The 22,727-nt window shown below is 33.3% G+C and overlaps 1 protein-coding gene across 1 annotated transcript in view; it reads left to right on the top strand.

The window, feature by feature from the left end:
* The window catches only part of LOC106469678 (rho family-interacting cell polarization regulator 2-like), a 75,291-nt gene that overhangs the window by 39,399 nt on the left and 13,165 nt on the right, over positions 1-22,727 (top strand). The window contains exons 8-14 of the mRNA XM_022398255.1: positions 1,089-1,258; positions 1,722-1,870; positions 5,155-5,335; positions 5,910-6,356; positions 6,709-6,836; positions 11,546-11,702; positions 18,213-18,345. Of these exons, the coding sequence (XP_022253963.1) occupies positions 1,089-1,258; positions 1,722-1,870; positions 5,155-5,335; positions 5,910-6,356; positions 6,709-6,836; positions 11,546-11,702; positions 18,213-18,345 (1,365 nt within the window). The remainder of the gene's footprint in view (positions 1-1,088; positions 1,259-1,721; positions 1,871-5,154; positions 5,336-5,909; positions 6,357-6,708; positions 6,837-11,545; positions 11,703-18,212; positions 18,346-22,727) is intronic.

Genomic DNA, 22,727 nt, shown 5'->3' with positions numbered 1-22,727 from the left:
AATTTCATCTCCACAACTAATTCTTGGCAGTATCACTGAGACAATTAGGTTATGGCCTTTTCTTTAAATGCCTTTATCAACCCCTTGTACTTATTAATTAGCTCCTCTGACCAACTTTTCCCTACATCATTAGCCCCTACATGCACTACTAAAACTGCATCTCTGCTAGCCCCCTTTATTTTATCTCCTGCTCTGTAAGTTATATCCTCCACCTGTGCCCCTAGGTAGCATAATCTGAATCTTTTCTTCCTATTTACTCCACAGACTATCCTATCTACATGCCTTGTCAAGGAATCACCTGTTATTAACAAACAAGCAGATTTGCAACATACCTATAACTATAACCTTCCTATCATCTATATCCTTCTCTTCCAATAGTTCCTCATCAGCAGAAGCCATGGGCTGAAATCTGTTGCTCAATAGAATTGGCTCCTTACAATTAAATCCATTACTTTTAGCCCTATTAGTGCTCTTTATAACTTCATGAAAGTCATTGTTAGTTCATGTATCCCTTGCATGTACAAGCTTAAACTCCTCTTGCTGCCATTTCTCAAAGTTTACATTCCTCTTTATCTATTGCCTCTACTTTAATTAGGTAGCCTCTAACTTACAAGAATACTAGCTTCTTTAAAAATATGTACCAGTCAAGAGTTCCCAAATAAAAACCACATTTAGAATAGTAAGTTAAAACTACACTTCTCCTACTTATACAGAATAATGATATAATGCAGTTCTTCATGGAAAGCTTTTAAAACATAATTTATATTAACAATGAAATATTTGTAAATATTCTTTATAAGCATATTCTTCAATTATTGAAAAATATGTTAATATTTTTGTTGTTAATTTTCATATACAAGGAACATCTTGATTTTAATTGCATATACTTTTCATCATATAACATTAGAATTGTTATTGTGGTACAGTTTTTTGGTTATGTGTACCATTAAAAGTAATTTTTATTCAATATATTTTTAAGCCTAAAATTATTTAATGAAAGGATTAAGATAGTAGCCTTTTTCTGTTTGTACAAAATTTTATAAATAATCTTCATCTTATTATTTCATTCATGTATATTTTTACCAAAGGTTTGAAAGGGTTTGCTCGTCTGTGTCCTGGAGATGTGTATGAACTTACCATCAGATATGGCCACCAGAAATGGAAGTCCAAATGTCAGATTCTCAAGGATGCCCAACAATCCTGGGAGAATAGCAAAATAACTTTAAAATCTCTTTTGGGTGAACATTTGTACATCAAGGTATGAAAACTGAAGAATGTAGATGGTAATGGAGTTATAAATAAACCACTGTGAATGGTAGGATTGTTTATCTATTGTCCAAGACTTATAAAATAGTGGGGAAATGTTGTAACACAACACTAAGTTATTTGAGACTGCTTCCTTTTGCTATAACTGGCAATATGCTGTGATACAGCACTAATGATTGTTTTTTCTTGTTATTGGTGGTAATAATGCTACATATAGTTTTTGAGGAAGCCATAAGATGAAATACTGGACAATAAACAAGGTTTTGTCAGTAGGAAGAGCTCTAATGTGTAATTCACTGTATTAAACATGTGAAATGAATATTCATTAAAATTAGTTGAGAATAAAAAAAGGTATTACAAATATATTCAAGTACAAATAAATCTTAAAAATTATGTTTTATCTGTTATATTTATAGGTATTATAGATATTATTTGTTTTTCTTTTTTTGTTTTAGACAGCAGAATTAAAAGGACTCAGAAAAATTGTTCCTTTGGGTGAGAAGTGCTGTGAAGCTAGTGATCTCTTTAGTGCAAATCCACAGTTAATGACAGTTAATCTCAACATCAGTGGCACAATCAAATTGAACATGCTGGTTACATGGAGGTTTGGTACATTTTGTACAGGTTTAAACATTCTAATAGTATGGTGGACCAATGGTAACTGTAAGGCATAATTTTTTGTTGAATATTCTAACTGCATGAATTGTAAAATATTTTTTATATAGAACATTGTAGTTGTATGGATGTACTATAAAATATATTTTTCAGTTGAACAATATCATAATTGTGTTTAACATTTCAATTTTATGGATTTATATACTGTAAGACATTTTTTTGTGTTGAGAATTTTTCATCAAATGTAATTGTTGTAATTCTTGATTACAGTTTTCAAAAAAACAGCCATTTATTTTATGGTGGCTGATAGCTTGTAAGCTTTTGGCTTGAAAGTCTTCATCAATTTTAATGACTTTTTGGCTCAAGGGTTTTTTTTTGTAACCATTGCATTCACATTGCAAGTGAGAGTTACAGTGCCTTAAAAAAATAGTCATCCCCCCCCTGCAAAGTTTCCACATTTTGTTGCCATCTGAGCTTGCAATCATGAAACTTTCATATGGGACGTTACATGTAGAATCTACACAATCTACTCCAAACTGAGAAAGCTATAGAAATGCTGATATTATAAAAGTAAGTTAGATTTTCAAAGAAAATTAGAATATCCTCAATTGCATAAGTATTCAACCCCTTTGCTACAGCAACCCTAAATCAATTCAGATTCAAAAGATTAGTTTCAAAGGTTACAAAATTAGTGTAATGGTCTCTGTCTGTGTGTAATCAAAGTTGTTTAACTTGACTTCGAAGTAAATGCATCTGTTCAAGCTACAACTCACATAAAGACCAAGTAGCTTTCCAAGCAAGTCAGGGATAAAGTGGTAGAGAAACACAGATCAGGAGAAGGTTACAAGAAAATTTCAAAGTTGTTAACTATTTCACTTTGAGTATGGTGAACTTCATCATTAAAAAGTTGAATGTGTTTCATAACACCCAGATGCTACCCAAATCAGGCTGCCCTTCCAAATTAAGCAGTTGGGCAAGCAGAAAACTAGTTAGGGATGCCACTGTGAAGCCAGCAGTGACTTTGAAAGATTTCCAAAGTTCCATGTCTGAGATGGGAGTCAGTGTTCATACATCAACAGTATCCCAGTCCCTACACAAAGCTGACCTGTATGGGCGAGTGGCAAGAAAGAAGCCATTACTGGAAAAGAATAATCTTAAATCTCATATGGAGTTTGTATATAAGTGTAAATGATACTGCAGACATGTGGCACAATGTTTTGTGGTCAGATGAGACAAACATTGAGTTTTTTGGTCTAAATTCAAAACGTTATGTCTGGTGGCAAGCTCAATACAGTACATCACCCAGTCAACACCATCCCAACTTTCAAGCATGATGGTGGTAGCATCATGTTATGAGGATGCTTCTCATCAACAGGGACTGGGAAGCTTGTTAGAGTTGAGGGGAAGATGGGTGGTGCAAGTACAGGCGAATCCTAGAGGAAAACCTGATTGAGTCAGCCAAGAATCTAAAACTGGGTCGAAATTTTACATTTCAGAAGGACAATGACCCAAAGCACAAGGCCAAAGCCATATTGGAGTGTTTTCAAAAGAAGAAAGTGAATGTCTTGGAATGGGCCCAGTCAAAGTCCTAACTTTAATCCAATAGAAAATTTATGGTGAGACTTGAAGATTGCAGTCTATCAACGAACCACAACAAACTTGTCAGAATTAGAGCAATTTTACCAGGAAGAATGGGCAAAAATTACACCATCCCATTGTGCAAAGCTGGTAGACCTATCCAAAAAAACTCACAGCAGTAATTGCTGCCAAATGTGCTTCTACTAAGTACTGACTTAGGGTGCAATCAGCAAATTCCAATTTAAATATTTTCTTTGCAGGTTTTGCTGACATTCAATCTCTTTCACACATAACAGTTTTAAGTTTAATCATTAGAGTTCTGCATGAAAAGAATTTCATTAAACAAATTGTTTATATAGTTTGTATTTCATCAGAATGTGACATTATTGGTAAGGGATGAATACTTTTGCAAGGCACTGTATGCTCTGAATTGGCTTGGAGTTTACTTTGAAGCCTGTTTCTGTCCTAAATGTTCTGCTGTATGTATTTTCTACTGTCATAGAGAACAACGTTGTGACCATTTAACAATCTTGCTAAACAAATATCCTTTCTTAGAAAGGTTTGTGAGATATTCTTCCATTTATAAATTTGCCATGGACCAAATACAGAGGAGTGAGTACATTTCATCAAAATGACTTTGAATATGTAAATCAGCTAATCACATGACAACCATAACTAATATAAAGTTGTGGTGGAACAGAATGTATCAGAACTACATTTTGATATTGTTTGGCATTTCATAGGTAGTGCAATGTGGTTGAAAATTGATTGCTTTTGGGAAAGATTTGTATTCATAAAGATGTATTCAGATTGAAAATTTAGAATTTTTATGATGGCAATATTCCTTATACTTAATAGTATTGGAAAAAAAAAAAATATTGTTCAACTTGGGACATGTAACCAGGTCCATCCAGAGAGAGAGACTTACAACAAATCATATCTAATCTATGACAATCAAGGTGCAATATTTTGTAACAGATAAAAAGCCATGTACACAAAGGTCAGTGGCAAAAACCATCCACATGTCCCAGGCAATAATATGCAATGCGATCAAGAAGGATCTCCATATGTAAAAACAATGTTGCTTCCACAATATCTTAGTTCAATCTTTGCATACATCAAGCAGCTAGAGAATGAAATAGGTTCTCATGATATTCTATATGGAGTCACTATGATCAAGTTGCCAAATGCAGCACCTATGTGTTTTTGTGCTATCAGGCTGTTGGAAAGCATGCAGAGAGAAGGAGATGTTTTTGACATGACAGCAATAGAAACTACGTTTCAGGACTCTTGTGGAGATGCACACTCGTCAGGTAGAGCATAATCAGATGAAGCAACATGAACTGTAATGACATGGTGAGGCTCCAAAATCATTTTAATATAATATACTCACCTGTGTGTGTGAGCACTACATGTAAACATATTGCTTCTGATACAGAGCTCATATCTTCTGTCAAATCTGTGCATTAACATATGTGAATCATTTTTTGTAAAATGCTACTAACCCTGTGTACATCTCTGTCATTGATAGTGTATGAAATCTCTATCTATGAAAATGAATTAATAAAATGTTTTAAACCTACCTATGATAAGCATTCTATTTTTTTGCAGTCCTAAACTTTTCAACATCAGGTAAACTGCCTCTGTCATTATACATAAAATATTTTAATCTACATTTGTTATTCTTTGTTACAGTCCTTTCCATCATGCTAAACAGACATCAAATGAACAGTTGCCCCTATCCCCTTTCTTTATGGCTGTTCTAGACACGTCTTTCAAGAAAAGAATTCAACCCCAAGACTCTCTTTCAGATGACACATCATCTCTACAATCTGCATCAAAGAACACAATATCTTCCAAAATAAATTCAGTACATGTACGTAGAAGGCTGTTGAAATTTATTAGATTATTAAGGTAAACCCTAAGTATTTAAGTTGGAATGCTGACTTTTTCAGTTCATATCTTCTAGTGTGATGTTACATGTTTCACCAAATTTTATTATGTCCCATTGAAATTTTACCTTTAACTGAATATTCAAAATATTTTTAAACACTATTGTATTCTGGTAAATTTCCATGTTTGAATTATATTCTTTAAGGTGAGATAAAGGAAAAATATATAATTTTGTTAATTTTTTATCATACTTTCAACAAAATTACATGTAACTGTCATCAGATCTCTTTCTTTTACAATGATTGAAATAGATTAAAGTAATACAAACTTCTTTATAAATAAGTAACTTATTGTTTTTTATTTTTATTGTTTGAGAAAAGTATTGTGGAGTGCTGATTTCTCTACATTGTTTATAGAATATTTGCAGTGATTATATTCTATTAATATTAGCTATGTTATTTGATCATTTTTATTTTAATCAAATAATCCCAATGTTCAAAAATGTATTTAAACCTGATATTGGTAACATTCCTAATACCTTGATAATCTAATTTCAGTCTCCTAAACCCAGTGTGAGATCAAAAAAACCAACCAAACTATCAGAAGTGTTTTCTGATGATGTAGATACGAAAAATAAGAACTTGTCACCTCAGTTATCGTCTTATGTTTCCAATGACCACTTTCAAACAGTTAAAACAAAAAAAGCTGGAGAAAATGAAACAACTTTACTATCTTACAATTTTGACCAAATGAAACCTGAAAGCCCAAATTTGGAGAAAATTGAGGCAAATACATCACAGAGATGGTCATGTAGAAAGTTTGATAATATATTTGTACAGAGCATAAGAGATAAAGAAAGTATGTCTTCAGAAATGTCCCATAGCAACTTGGCTCTCCAGTGCTTGTTGCATGACTTGTGTTCCACCCTAGAAGACATTCAAGGCCAGTATGAGGAGCTGGATGGGTTGAAAGAGAATGTTACAAAATTGGAGCAAATACTTGTGGTGAGTATTCCACTGAAATTTCAATCAACAATAACAATATCAGTCTTTCATCCTTGAAACTGGTAGATGTTTAAAGTGTCAATTGGGAAAAAGTGTAAGTTAATTGTGTTGATTTCATTTTAATATTAATCAATATATCAAAATTTATTTTCAGGAGCTATCATGGTTTTCTCAGAATAGCTCCTTTATTGAGAAATAATACCATCCAATATTTCTCTAAACAATAAGTATTTTAGAATTTATCTCTTCAGAGGTTGTGTAATTACATAATTTTTCAATAAAAATATATAACTCATAATTTATATCTACTGTTATGTGTTGTTTTTTGTTGTTGTTCATACTTTTTCTGTAGAAAAATCAGAATGAAAGTAAATTAGATTCAACGGATGCTAGTGATATTTCTGTGAGGAACACCCTTAAAAGTTTCGACTTTCTTGACTCAATTGATGATGGTCAGCAACAAAGGAACAAAAAGGAAATGTAAGTAGCTGTTCATGTTTTTTCTTTTTCATTATTACCATTATTAATACATACTAAAGGAAGATTTTTAACATACAAGCACAATACCCTAATTAATGCAACCATAAATTAGATATACTTACAAAAGTACAAACACAGTGTATTCATATCAAAAAATAAATCTATTACTCTAACACTAGTTGGACAGTAAACAACATATAACTTATGTTGTTACATTAGCATATTTTCTGCTAGATCTACCAGACTTACCATGTCACCTGGTGAATTAATCTTGTATCTTGCATTGAGTAGAAATTCAGAAATATTTTAAGCCAATTTAAAATCCTTAAGAGCAAGAGTTGGAGATAGTGGCTAGTAAGGTTTTACTGAACATTATACAATTGCTGTATTCACGCTATATTTCTCAGCTTCTGAAATGGCAGCAAGAGTTTGAAATGCCAAAAGATGGTAGTAGTTCCATTTACTGTCTATAACCTGTGCTGTTGATTGAACAGTGTGCAGTTAGCAACCAAGTGCATTGTAGACTGTCAGTGAATATTATTATATTGTCAATATATTTTTGCTTTTACTTGCTATCATGTCAAAAGTAGAATATTTTTAATATTATCAGTTATTTTCAACCAAAAGGACTTTTTTATTAGTTGTTATTAAACCTAGTGCACTACTAGTGGGTTTTAGCAGATTTTTAGGACTCATCCAGCAGTTTACTTTTTTTTTAGTTCAGAAAACTGCATACATGTACAACACTTTTACCATTCTTCTAAAGAAGGATATTTACCAGACTTCTTTTATCTGATAGGAAATTTTTCTTCAACAATCTGTTCATCAAGTTGTCTATATTTGGTATCAAACTTTTATAAACTACAATTATATTGGCCTTCATGCATTATTTGCTGTTTGTGTAGTTTTTTCAGCCACAAAAAAATGCCTAATCATTTACTTTGATTCTCACCAGATCTTTTGTAATACTTTTTTTTTGGGTGTTAATTTACAATGTTTTTTATTTTGCACATTTTTCCCTGTCATTCCTGTATCATCACTATATGTCATTGATCTCATTTCTTGCTTCTCTGCCTCTTAACTGAGTCATGCATGGTAACTGAAATAACAACTAATCTCATCCTTTCCTAATTCATTTTGAATATATCAGTAACAAGATATATTCAGATAGTCTTTCTAAATTTATGTGCAGTATTCTGCATGTAATTATAACATTCTTGTTAACCCTACGTCAAAAGGTTGTAAACAAGTGTTGATCCTTTTACTTTGGTAATGGTTACATATAACAATGGTTAGAAGCTTGTACCACTTTGTCCCTATGCCAGTGTCCACTCCCTTAGAGAGAGCCCATCTCAAGGGGTGAGAGAGATACTTGAACAAATTGGTATGAGTTGGGGCTTTCCACCCATGTATATGTTCTTTAGAATAGCTGGTGATATACAAAGCTTGGAATTGTGGTTTACTGTCCTTAGACCCTTTGTTTAGTTTGAGAGTGTGGTATAATATAATTCTTGATCCCTTGTCTGTTGTCCGTTGTTTTATTTATTATCAGCATAACATTTCTGAAATTTGAATTTGCAAACATTTAAATTTATCTGTTGGACACCAGTGCACCCAAATACATATGCAGATGTATAATTTTTGTGATAGAACAAGTGCATTGCTATTTTCTTACAAGACACAGGTCAACTTCATGAAATCCAGTTTTTCTGCCTTTTTTTTTTTCAGCCCAGTACTTTTCCCATTTTGCTGGCTGACATTACTCAGTTAACAGAATGCTTTTAAATTTGTAATCTCCTGTGTTCCTTCAGCTACCACTTTTTTGCTTCATCAAGAACCTCTTATTTTATTTGGAACTTCCCTTTTTTCTGACATTGTTTAGCTGCCAAGCTCATGAAATTTCTTCACTCTTTTCTTTTTGACACAAAATCAACAACATGACTACTTGATTCTATGAGGATGTTTTTCTCTTTGACCATTTTACTCAATCTGAACAGAAAATAACTTTCTCTTTTTAAATTTTCTTTGTTTTCTGATCTGATGTTCTTTACTTTTGCTTATCCCTTTTTGCCTATGTTGTGACTCAGTTGTTTTCAGGGACATTTTCATCATCCTGAGAATTTTTTCTGAGTACCAGCTGTATTTGTCTCTTGATTCATTTGTTACTGCAAACATTTGGCTCAAGAGATGTTTCTGGTTTCTCTATTTCATTTTCCTATGTCTTACCTGCAGAATTTATCTATGGCTCATATTTGGTGAAACTAATTTTTTTTTGCATGTTGATATTCTTTTCCTACTTGATTCTCAAGCTAAATTCTATTACAATCATTTTTCAATGCATACTTTTCCTTCACATTTTGTTTCTAGTAGAATAGGTTAATCTCATCACACTTGAACCTTTCAAAAACCTTCTTGTCCATGTGTTTTGCATCAGGCAGCAGCTTGTGTAATTTGGGGTTATTCCTCTTGAACTCATTAGACACTTTTCTCTCCTTTTGCTCCAACTAATCAGTTAGCTCCCAGTAGATCTTGTTGCATTTGTTCCAAGTACAAATCTGTGGCCAGATGGCTTCAACTGTTTTTTCTCTTTAAATCCTTGAATCTTCTAGATTTTGGTATCTGGATGTATCTTTCCTCTGCTTTGTTGACCATTCTTTATGTTTCAGATGTTCATTAATCTATTCTTTCTTTTCTGTCCAATATCCTTGTTGGACTTTGTTTGACCAGGAGATTTTACAGGGGACTTACCTTCATGATTAGATTTATATATGCTTGTCATTTCTGATAAGACAAGAGACTGGAAAACTATGTTTAATTTGACAGAGTTGAAGTAGTGATTTCCTCCCTGTAGGAACTCACTCCAAAAAAAGCTGTTAGTGATTTCCTCCCTGTAGGAGCTCACTCCAAAAAGCTGGTTTCATATTTTTGATCACTTGTTTTAAACATTCTATTAGTCATTGAACTTGTCATGTCTTTTAAGATATTATAAATCCAATTGCACATTAGTTATCTCTTTCTATTTTTGATAACATTACCATATAGTTAGAATGGTGAAAGCCCTTTGTGACATTTCACTGGGTTGTGGGACTGACTCTTGGTGTGTTGCTTTAATATTGTACCTAGCATTCCTTAATTACTTCTTCTCTTCTATGGGTGTTTTGGACCTTAAACTTGTGACACCTCTTCATCTGTCTCCCCTCTAAACTGTTGAGATGACTGCATGTTGGACTGTACATGCATTTCCACAAGATTTATCACATGTTTCATTATTTTTGCATCTAGCTCTCAAATGGTTTTGTTGACTTGTACATGGATTCATCCTCTGTATTTGAATTGTGTCTTCTATAATTGATGTGAACATTGCCTCTTGTTCTCTTTCAGATATCTTTTTTATTGTTACATTCCAAAAATATAGAGTTTAAATCCTTAATTAATACATTCCATAATTGGTTATTCTAAGCATTTATGCTCTTTAACATTTAAGATATAAATTCACTGCTTAAATTAGTTTATGTTTTCTTAATTTAGTGATCTTATATAGTTATAATATTTTCAAAATATTATAAAAATCAAAAATAAACTCAAGTTGTTGCTTTGTCTACAAAAAAAAAATTCTCAATTTAAATAAAAGTGTAACATTTCAACAGCCCATGAAACCTGTTAGGTATAAAAGTTATTTCCAGCCTGCCCCTTACCCAGTTGATGGTATAGTAAAAATTTCCTTAAGCTAAACTTTCCTTAAACTAGTAAAATCACTTTATATTTGTTCTTCATTACTCTACTTTTGCACTTGTTTCATATTACTTAGAATATTCAAAGGTTTTATATAGGTTTTCCATTTAATTTTTAAACAGTTTTTTAGGAAACAAAAGGACATGGCAGACATAGCATAGTTGAAAATTTATTGTTCACTCTTTTTCTTCTTGGAAAACCCTAAGGAACTAAATAAAGAATATAATGTCAAAAAATATAATAGGCCTAACACTAATATCTGAGGCAAGTATAAATAATTATAATCATGCTCTACCAGTTTAGAAATAATACCATAACAATTATTATTGTAACCACTACAACAGTGATTGTGTCTATAATATAACAAGTTTTTTGTTGTTTTTTTAATTCTTCATGCTTTTTCAACTGGTTATACCATATAATATTACATGCCCTTTAATATAACACTAAGAATGTCCTTTATATTTTAATATTTATTTAGAATTTATTAGTGCATGCTATTTTCATTTTTTTTTCCTTTATGTATCTTTGTATTTGTTTTGTTTTGTGTGTACATTTATTTGCTGTAAGTCGATCATTTTAACAAAGAGTGTCATTGGCAATATATATGGTGGACATAATGTGGTTGAACTGCTATTATATACCCTTCTTATTCTTCTTGAAAAACCACAAGAGTTGAATAAAAAATCTAGTGTTAAAAAATGTAATATGATAAGTATAATTAAACAAAATATTATTTTTAATTCCAATTAAATAATATTACATAAATCAAATTACATAGTAAAATTATCAAAAAGTGTTTGTAATTCTTTGTTAAATTACCTTTTTTTATCAACAAATTAAGGTACATATTTATATACATTTATATATATGTGTGTGTGTGCTGTGTTGAGATTTTTTCTACTTAGCTGATTATATCTAACATGTGTCTTATACATCAGTATTTTTTGTAACTATTGGTATCCATGTAACCTTAGGATTACAACTGAAGATGATGGTAAAGAGAAGAAGAAAAAAGATGGAACACAAGATAAGGGTTGTGAAAGCAGCGATGCACCAAAATTTACATCTGGTTATAAACAGTTAGATCTTGCAATAACAGAAAGTTTAAAGCAGTGCCAAATGTTAATTGAAGTGAGTGTTCTTATCAAACAACTTGTTTTAAAACAGCTATTTTGATGAGCTCCTTATGCATATTGACATACAGTGTTCACATAATATTTGGTCCCAAAACATTTGTTAACTTGATTCTAAAACATTAATAATTTGTAGTTAAAGTTTTAAATGTATGGCTGCTTCTAAATTATTTTATTATGATAATTCAGTGTTCATAATTAATGTTCAGAAGGGAAAAAAGTCACTTGAATCCTAAAACTTCCAATATTTCATGATTTATAATATTCAAATGTAATACAAGCATGGGATGGAACTGGCTTATTGTGTTTGATTAATTTGTTGGCTACAGTTAGTGACAATAAACTCAAATTAAATTGATGTTGGTACATTTTAGTTCAGTTTCAAATTTTAAATGTGTTTCTTGTTAATACACATAAAACTTTCATATATTTATTTGTTGAATTTACAAGATACAGAATAATAATCCTTTAACTTTTTTTGTATGTATTACCAATATTTTTACACCAAAACAGCATATAGTTTCAATATATATCCTGTCACTATTTGATTATATGTTTGCTATGAGTGACACAACAAATGTTTTTCCCAAGACAGTGCCTTGTTTAAAAGTTTAGTATGTTATAAAGCTAAACGATATGTAACAATTAAGAAAATATGGCATGTGATATAGTTTCTGCTGTTGTTGAGAAGTTAACAGAATGAAATGAGCCATCAGCACACCAGACAAGTTCATCATGCTGTTCAAAATGTTTTAATTGTATCTGTACATATGTACTTTAAGATAGTGATGAAGTAATTAATGTAACAAATACGAAAGAAATTCTGAAGTAATGATAATACAGTAGATGTGCTTGTCCATTGCATGCATTTTTTGTAGTAAATAATCTGTTTGTCACACTGTATTTATAGTAATATGCCTAAGCTTAGTCCTTTGCTCACATTTAACAAGAGTTCAGCATATTATAATAAAATTATTTTTAATATGCAAATCAGCAAGTCATGTGACAACCACAGCCTACATAAAGTTATTGTGGAACAGAATGTATCAAAATTATACTGTGACATTGCTTGGTATTTCATAGTTAATGTGATGCCACCAAAAAGTGATCACTTTTGATAAGGGTATTTAACAATCCTTTCCAATGCAGAATATTCATAAATATGTGTTCAGATTGTGGACTTATAATTTCCAAGGCAGAGTTATCCATTGTACTGAATAGCATTAGAAAACAAAGAAACATGGATCAACTTGGGTTAACAGGACTATCCAGAAAGTCAACAGTGATCTGGTATTTTTCTTAGACATTCAAAGTAGCAAAATCTACCCTAGACAACACTAACCCACATAATCCAAAAGGATCTTTATCTGAAAATGATCCCAGTAAGGTATGGATGTGAGAAGATAAGGCTTCCAGTCACACCACCTGTTCAACCATTGCATACATCAAGCAAGTGGAGAAGGAAATGAGCATTCGTGCTATTCCATACGAAGACATATCAATCAAGTTGTCAGATGCAACACCTCTGAATTTTTGATATCGGATTATTGAAACGATGCTGGGAAACCCTTGTTCTCATATTTTAGATAAAGTATGATGTGCTTTCGACATTACAGCCTTATGATGAGCCTTACATAATGGAATCTATACTGCAAGACTGTTGTGAAGATGCACTGCCATCACATATAGCATGATGAACTTCAAAATATTTTAATTTAATGTACTCAACCTCTTAGTTATGACAAGACTACTAGCTCTAACAATTAAGGCAGAAATATTTTTGTTAAGTAAGGCCAATGGCACCTCTGAGTTAATATATGCAAAAAAGTGTAAGGTGGCCAGCCATGTTATCTGATTCATAGATTTCAGTGATAGATATGGAAATCAAGGAAATACACAGTGTTCTTATTTTTCTAACAAGCAGTTTGGGCAACAACAGTTTGTAGAAAGAAATCTAGATTGACAGTGAAACATACAAGGAGTACTAACATAGAGACTTGTACATTTTAATGATGTGGAAAGCAATAAATCAGCTGGATTATGATTAAGTACAACAAATAATTGGAAAGTGGCTACATGTCTCTTAAAGTTTGATTAGCACAGATCTCTACAAATATTTTCAGATCTAGGAGCCAGCCCCAAAACTCAGTAGCCAGGTGTGTCTAACCTAACTTCACTCCTGTTTGTACCTGAAATGGGGGTTACACTAATACCCCAGTTATCCTTGTCTCCATTGTCTGCAATCCTCGATTATTTGCAGTTTGTTTTTTTCCCCCAATTTTTTTCAAAATAATTGTGCCGTTACAATTCCAGACAACAACTTACATGTTTTGGAGAAATTAATTTTTGTTGCAAAAGTTCAGGTGTTGCATAATATACAGGGATTTCACATGCAGTATGTTCAAATCTTAAGTCAGCCAGTTCAAGCCTAGCCTTGCCTCTTTTATTTTTAGCTCTTAAGAATACAAAATATCTGTTGTTGGTTAATTTTATTTGACTAGTGATTAAAAACATAGTATACAAAATACACATTAAGATTCCTTAAAGATTTCACTCAACTTCAGTTGTTGTCTGCTGTTCTATGCTGCACGGCAGGCATTCTTGAACCACAGATGCATGTTCAGGTTATGTTGGGGTGTTGCCGAGATACGCATTGTCCTCTTCCCTACAGATAATTGGTATCTTCAGTCTGTTTTAATAAAGAATTTTTCATAATAATTCTAAAGCATAGATTTTTGCTCATATTTGGCTTATTTTTCAAAGGTGTTGATATGGTGCGAATACACAGAAAAAGTACAGAAATTTAGGAACTATTTATGCCTATGTTAGCGATTAAATTCGACTAAAATGAGAATGGGCAATGAAAAGAAAATGTATTGTAGGAGGAAAAGTGGAATTGGACTCATGTGACTCACAAATTTCGCGGGGAAATCGAGCATGACCGACTAACACTTGGCTTTCATGATTATGATTGTGAAAACATATATAATTGTTCATGATAATGTTATTAAATGACAGTAAAAAGATTATAATTTAAAACAAGGAGCTTAAATATATTGAAAATTTTTATTTAGGTTAAACAATGAGCTAACTAGTGAGATACACTAAACCCTCAGTTATCTGCTGTTTCTGTTATCCATGATTTTTTGCTTTCCCCAGATCTGCACAGATAATCGAGGCACCAATGTATGTTTATTTACTTTCACACCAACAAGTACATGCTAATGATGACATGATATCACAAACCACTTGATAGCATTGCCTGAATTAACTGCCTTTGGTTCCATATGAGTCCAAACACGCACACTGACTGGTTTAAATGAGAGAAAGAAGAAAAACAAAATGGAGTGCAATTATTAACATGTTGTACAACCACAGTACTTCATTCCTGAAAAAACATGAAGAAGTGCAGAATCTGCTATTAAAATCCTAGAAAGAAAGTTTGACTTAGGACTCAAAGAAAACAAAAATAGTTCCGGACTTACAAGAGACCAGAACTGTTCTATATTCAAGTTCTATTTAGCACAGTCTTATGCAAGAACAAAATGGCAGAAATACTAGGTACCACAGTGAAATTTTTAGTTGCCATGGTGACCTGGCACCCAGGATTTATGAAGGTCTGGATTAACAGTATGTAGACTTGCTTTTAAATCACTCAATAACATTAATCAGAGAGTTGGACTATTTTGATAACCCTGAGGAAAGATAATTATTTGAAAATATGAGCTTGAAAGAACCTGTGAGTCTCATCTTCCCAATTGATTCAATAGTTCAGAGCAGCAACTTATGAGATGTCTATAAACTGTCAGAACCAGGTTTCACTAAGGTTGCCATTTGTGCCAGATGACCAATGGTGTATGTTCCTTTCACCCATAATTGCAAAACTGCACACCTTTACTGATTTTAAGGACATGTGGATTGATCGAATGACAAGTGGTAAATGTTCTGTTCACAAATGAATCCAATGCAGCCAGGTATAAGATTTGTTCTCATTTGGAGAGTGGCTGCAACTAGATATATTCCCAATTTCATGGAGGAGAGACATGCACATGGCAGTGGGGATATATTGATCCAACCAGGGTTCGGTACTGGTGGCCACAATAGCTTTTATATGTTACTAGCTGAGTTACCCAGCATTGCACAGTGAAAACTTAGATTTGAAATGTATAGATGAGTATTTTTTTCAGCAAATTATTCAGAAGTAGACAAAAGCTGTGATGTGAGAAATAAAAAAGCATTTAATCAAACAAAGCTTTATTTGAAATTAGATCGTGTTTGAGCTTGTCTTGTTTTTTGAGCCTGAAGTCGTACATCATGTTGCTCTTCTGTTTCTTGCTCTTTGTAAGTTATTTGTATTAATTTTTGTACTTGAAGTCTGATTTGATGTTGTTCAGAAGTTTCTTGTTGTCTATATCCAGCTTGCCTTGATGATTCTGACTGAACTCTGGCTTTGTGCTGTTCAACAGTTTCTTGCTGTCTTTGAGTAGCCTGCCTTTCAGCTTGAGCTCGAAGTCTAACTTTACATTGTTCCAAATTCTCTTTCTGTATTTGAGCAGCCTGTCTTGCAGCTTATACTTGAAGTCTTTGATTGCATCCTTCTTCTGTTTCAGCTGCTCTTTGTGCTTGCATTCTTTTAGCGGCAGAAGACTTTCCATAGAAAGGACATTTCTTGGGTGGCATAATCACCTCTATCACTAAACAATAATTTGCAATTCACAAAGTTAATAAATCACTTAGCACTATTTAAACAAAACTGTTTTTGGAAATACTGAATTGACAGCAAGGTGGTCTGAGTGTCTCCCGCCATAATGCTTTCTATGTGCAAAACGTGCTTATGTTTGTATGTTTATTACAAAAAAAAGCACAGTAATCATTAATTGTCAATTTTGTCATTAAATACTACACCAAATACAAAATAAATAGCACCATAAAATTTCTTGTAAAAAAAACTGGTTATTATGAAGTTATTTTAAAATTTGTAAGTTCAACCGTTTGGTTTCCTATTGCGAACAAAATAAACAAACTTCCTCTTTTATATATATAGATAGATAGACTCTTCAAGATCTTGTTTTTGTCATCTTATGCCTTTTAATGAAGATGGGAACATTGACAGGGAAATAATATAATAGCCAATGCTTGGCGAGAGGTTTTTGTTTATAAAAATTTGTTGTTGTTCTCGACTTGATTTTTATTTTGTTACCTCGTCTCCATAGTTACTATTTGCAAACAGTCAAGAATATTGTAGGTCCATTTTATTATTATTTTTTCTACGCGCCATTATATCACATTTTCATCTCATCATTTAATTTCTGTTGTGCATATATTGTTGTATGTTTATTACAAAGATGGCGCAATAATCATTAATTGTCAATTTCGTCAATAAATTCTACACCAAATACAAAATAAGTAACACCGTTAAATTTCTTGTAAAAAACTGATTATTATGAAGTTATTTTAAAATTTGCAAGTTCAACCATTTGGTTTCCTAGAGCAAACAAAATAAACAAACTTCCTCTTTTATATATATAGATGACACAAAACTGTGAATTCCATATAATATTGGAAAACAATATTAATATAAATGTTCTCCTATTGAGAACTGTTCTCAACTGGTTATAAACTCCCTCTAAGAAGAGGATTTCAAGTAGATTGACTGCCCAGCACACTTACTATATTTGAATTTGACTGAACACTTATTATATGCTTTGTAAAACACTTGGCAGCAGGTGATTTACCTCTAACCAGTATTGAGGACAGCAAACATTTCTGATGGTGGACGGGGCCATATTACTCCAAGTATTCATAGATTCACTCATTATAAGAATGTCACATGATGAATGACTAGCATCAAGTTTCTGCAGGGGTTATACACCTTATAGACAGTGTTTTCTGGTCATTTATTGGAAAGTAAAATCTGTAGTACCACTTTAGCATTTGTGAAAAAGGACTCCAGTAGTATATATTTGCATATCAGACCACATTAGTCACCTAACATTTGTTTTACATACAAATTAATTTTTTACTTGTTTTTAACCTTATTCACTAACAGTTATTATTATGTTTTGTACTATACATACTATGGAAAACTTCAATTATGCTTTAATTACTTTCAGTAGTGATTTCTATAGTAAAAATTGTCTTAAAGCTCTTTAACACCAGTGGTAATGCATTTCACTTTGTAACTTATATTGAGATATAATTAACCTCATAATGAATTTTTAAACATTATATAAATTGGGCTAATAAAATGTGATAGTTTTTACTTTGTCATCAAGGTTGTTTAATAGTGACTGATGTGGAAGAGTTTTGTTTTTATAACTCGTAGTGTGTAAAAAAACATTACTTATTGAGAAACATGGAAGTGGCTTAACTCCTATCAAACATACAGGTATCTGTAAATCTAGATTTATCATTTTTCTTTTAAACTTTTATTTTAATTTAACTTTTTTAAAGAATGACAAATGTATACAGTGGACTATATATACACAAGTATCAACTTGTTTTGAAGAATTTAGGATCATTTGGACCTCTGAAGAACACACGTGAATTATCTCTTGATAAGCTGAAAAAACAGACTGAAGTTATTGACTGGATAGTCAGACTGGGTCATTCTGCTAAACTTGCAGGGACAACTCCTAGTGGTAGGTTTTATGGTTGTTAATTTGGTTTTTGGAATGTGAATGTGGGTCCATATGTAAACTCTCAAACTCTTTTGAAGTTATAAGGATAATCAACATACAATAGTTTTTAAAATGCAGTGTTTTGAAACAAACATTGTGGTATCTATCTGTAAAATATTTCTTTGTATAACATATTAATATCTTAACACAGATATTCCTTGATTTATTATTTCCAAACAGTGATCAATAAACATATTGTTTGAAAAATGGCATTTTTTTTTAATTAAGTTCTTTCATTTTAGCATAGTTATTTTATATTTTTCTCTGAACATTGATCTTCAAGGTGTGGCTGGAAGACCAGAGGTAACTTAGCTCAATTATTTTCTTATAGTTTATATTGAATAGGTAATTGTTAACAAAACTTTATTTAATACTTATGGGAGATCTTTTCAAGTGAATAAAACAAAAATGCATTCATTATAATGGAAAACAATTACATATAAAAGGTTCCATATTAATCTGTTTGTTATAGTGTAAAACTTTAAAGCTGTGCCATGCTTTAAACATTTGGGAATGTTGTTTTGAAAGAAGTTATAATGGTTTAAACAAAATGCCACTACAACCAAGGTTAAACAGAAACAATGTATTAAAATAAAACAACTAGAATACTGTCAGGGTTTTATGTATATGAGTGGGCTGAGATTCTTCTACAGTAGGTGTTTGTGACTTGTCTGTGAAAAATTTGAACAATAAACAGGCATCACACAATCCACTTGTTTTAAAATAATATGTTCAAAATAAGTCAAATGTATGTACAAAAATTCTTTATACTATAGGATATCACAGTTTTATCTAAAACTCTAAATAATTCTCCTTTTTTTTGTCAAAGCCCTCACAGATGAGTTCAATTACTTTAGAACACCCTTTGACAAGGCAAATTATTCTCCTTATCTGTATTAAACTGTGAACTCACTTTAAAATATCACCCATTATGGTTAATCACTCACACGCTGGCTAATTTCACGTTTTCTAACTTTTTACTGACTGAACTTTACTTGACTTTTTCCCTACTTCTTTAGTTCTCCCCTTCTTGACTTGTACCCTGGAGCCACCTATATAAATATCTTATTCACTGAGGCCTGGAACTTTCTGTAAAGTGCACAACTGGTGCTGATTTAATAACAATCAGTTAAGGTAATGAGAAAAATACTGAAGAATCGAGTAACGTGACATCAACAATATTAATAAAGCCTTGACAACAATGTAAATGCAAACACAACTTATGACTCGTACAGAGTTACATAACAAAAATTTGTTATAACTAACACTTTTAAAACAATCAATCTTCCACGCTGCTGTCATGAAACTAAATGATCATTAAATATTAAGTCACAAAATAAACTAAATAATAGCATTTACACTAAACAGTCTTTTATATCCAACAATAAGCCTCTCTTCAAGAAAAATATTTACAATATTTTTTCTACACTATATACAAAGACTGTTCTTAGTCTATATACTAAGTCTTCTCCAACATTTGCAGTTCCTTTGTTGGTCTCTTCTCTTGTAGAACCTCCAGTAGGTCTTCACCTTGACAGGATCCTTTGTCTTGATCTTGTGTTTCCTGAGATCTGTCTTTCCTAATCTATCTGTATGCTGGCACAGTAGGTCTCGTACCTCTTTCTTCTTTTTACCAGTCAGTCCTTCACTTATGTTGATGTCCTTGTACATCCCATCTCCACCCAGTGGTATTAGGCCTAGTAGATTATTATATCCTATGACGAGTTACTGTCTTCATATTCTGTTTCTGTGACAGCCACACCTGCCATGTCCACATGTACATCAGTAGCTGCACTTTTAAGGTCTTCTTCTCTTTTGAAGCACCCCTTCAACAGATTGGCATGGTAGACCTTGGTTATCCCATCCACTTTCACCTTATAGTGCATTCTGTTGAGAACTTCCTGTACTTCAAATGGTCCTTTCCACTGCCAGGTACATTTGTTGTTGGCTGTGGGTAGTAGAACTAAGACCTTCTGTCCGACCTTGAAATGTCGACCCTTGGCCTTCTTGTTATAGAAGTGTTTCTGACTGTCTTTGGGTTTGCTTCCCCCAGTAGAAATACTTTGATAGGTCCAGCTCAATACTCCTTTCTAGTACTCTGTTTTGTCAGTCTCTTTCCTCTTTGTCTTGTGCTCGACTTTCTCTTGGGCACTCTCCCAAAGTTTTTGCAGAGAAGGGTTTTTCTTCTGCACTTCCTTCAGCTTCCATGAATCTACATTCAGGATGTCACTTTTGGAGACTTTAAGAGGTTTCACATCCTTCTTGCTCTTCTTCCCTTGAGCTCTTGTGGTGACTGCAGATGCCACATCAGTCTTCTTTCTGTCTAGTTCCTCAATGTTTCTACAACCTGGTATGTTTCCAATCACCAAGTCGTATATTGGTGCCTTCATACACATGGCCTCAAGGTCTCCTACATAGTATGGAGTATCCACCTATATTTTAGCACACACAGGTGTACCTTGCCTGTCATCTAGTCATTTGGTCATCACATACTAGACAGGTTCTCAGTGCTGCATTACTGCACCCAGTGTCTTGTAGAACCTTCACGTTCTTGACCCCAACATAGCCTTCACATATGGGCATATTATGATTTGTTGGCACCTCTTGATATTTGTAACTTGCTCCAATCACTACTGGCACTGTTGATCCATTTTCTCACTTCAGCCAACCATTAGTCATGCGCTGATCAATCATGGAAATGGCACATCCTTCTTGTGCTGAATCTGATGAGTTGTCTGGATTCTGTTTATTCTGGCTGTAGCATCCATGGTGACAGTCATTTTTTTTCTTGTTTCTTGCCAACATCATCATTGAAAATAGTTCCATTTGCTTTATGTTGAGGTTTCTGTTGTTGGTGATGAACTTGCACTCCTTTGCAATGTGCCCTATTCTATAACAAATATAGCATTATTTCTATCTTCTGTCTGTTAACTTCCTGTCACCTTTGGTAGACTCCTGCTCCTGGTCAACCATCAAACATCAGTTTTGACATTAACTGGAATTCTTCAACTTGCCCATTATACTCCCTCCATGGGCTTCCATATACTGTTCTGCCACCTTGATCATCTCCTCCACGTCTTTTGGTGGTCTCTCCTTTCAGAACAGTGACATATCTGTTGAACACATGCTCCTGAACTGTTCACGTATTAGTAGATTTGCCAGTCCCTCAAAACTATTTTCACAAGTACAAATCTTATTACTTTCAAAAAAGTTAGAAAGAGTACTATTACAGTAAAAAGTAGTGAATTTATTTATAATGAGTCTATTCTGTTGAGCAACAGATTTCAGCCCTTGGCTTTTGCAGATGAGGAAGTACTGGAGGGAAGGAAAACAAAAGGGTCAGAGAAGGATGTGGATGATAAAGAGGTTGTAGTTGAAGGTGGTTCCTTGGCAAGGCATGTGGAGAGAATAGTCTGTGGGATATATATGGAGGGAAGAATTAGATTAAGCTACCCAGGGGCACTGGTGGAGGATATAACTGACAAAGCAGGAGATATAATAAAGAAGGCTAGCAGAAGTGCAGTTTTTGTGGTGCATGTAGAGGCTAATGATGTAGGGAAAGGTAGGTCAGAGAAGCTAATTAATAATGTTATGACAGCGGAAGTCACCTGACACTGGTAACATGTAATGAGTATCTAGAAGGCTCCTGAAGGCTCAAGGCCAGAAAAGGACAGCTTTCAGAGAGGTTTGAGGGACTTTGCTGGCACTGTAACAAACCTGGGCACAAGAGAGCTCAATGCTGGAAACTTCAACACAGGGAAGATGCCATGACAGGAAAGGCTGCTATCCAGAAAGGTTGTTGGAACTGTGGAAAGCACAGACATATGAAGAGCCAGTGTAAGAAGAATATTACCAATAAGTCAGCCTCAAGGAGACCAGTAGTGGTTGGTGTTAGGGACACTCACCAACCTCCATCATGAAAGTCCCAACAGCTAGGTGTAGAATGCCAAGCACACACAGTGTCTATGTGACAGGAAAGCTGGATGGCCAAAGGTGCAACTTTGTCATAGATTTTGTGTCTCAGCAAACCCTTGTGAGCATCAAGGTGTTAGATCACGAAGGAGTACCAGAAGCCATAGAGAAGCTTTATGGTGTGACAGGACATTCTGCAAGGTTATGGGGACCAGTGTGGGTAACTATTGAGCTCATGGGCATAAAGGACAGACACAAAGTATACTTGGCTGACATTGAAGACGAATGCATATTAGTGTTGGACTACTTACTACCGAGGAAGTTTGTAATTAATTTTAATAAAATGACGTTTGGGAACAACAAAGGCCAAGTTCCGGTAATTGTTAAAAGAGAGACGTTGAACTAATTAGGTGCCATCAAGCTGAAGTCAA

Source organism: Limulus polyphemus, unplaced genomic scaffold (genome assembly GCF_000517525.1).
Source record: "Limulus polyphemus unplaced genomic scaffold, Limulus_polyphemus-2.1.2 Scaffold3609, whole genome shotgun sequence".
NCBI classification, from domain to species: Eukaryota; Metazoa; Arthropoda; class Merostomata; order Xiphosura; family Limulidae; genus Limulus; species Limulus polyphemus.
This window is presented reverse-complemented; position numbering and strand designations above follow the sequence as displayed.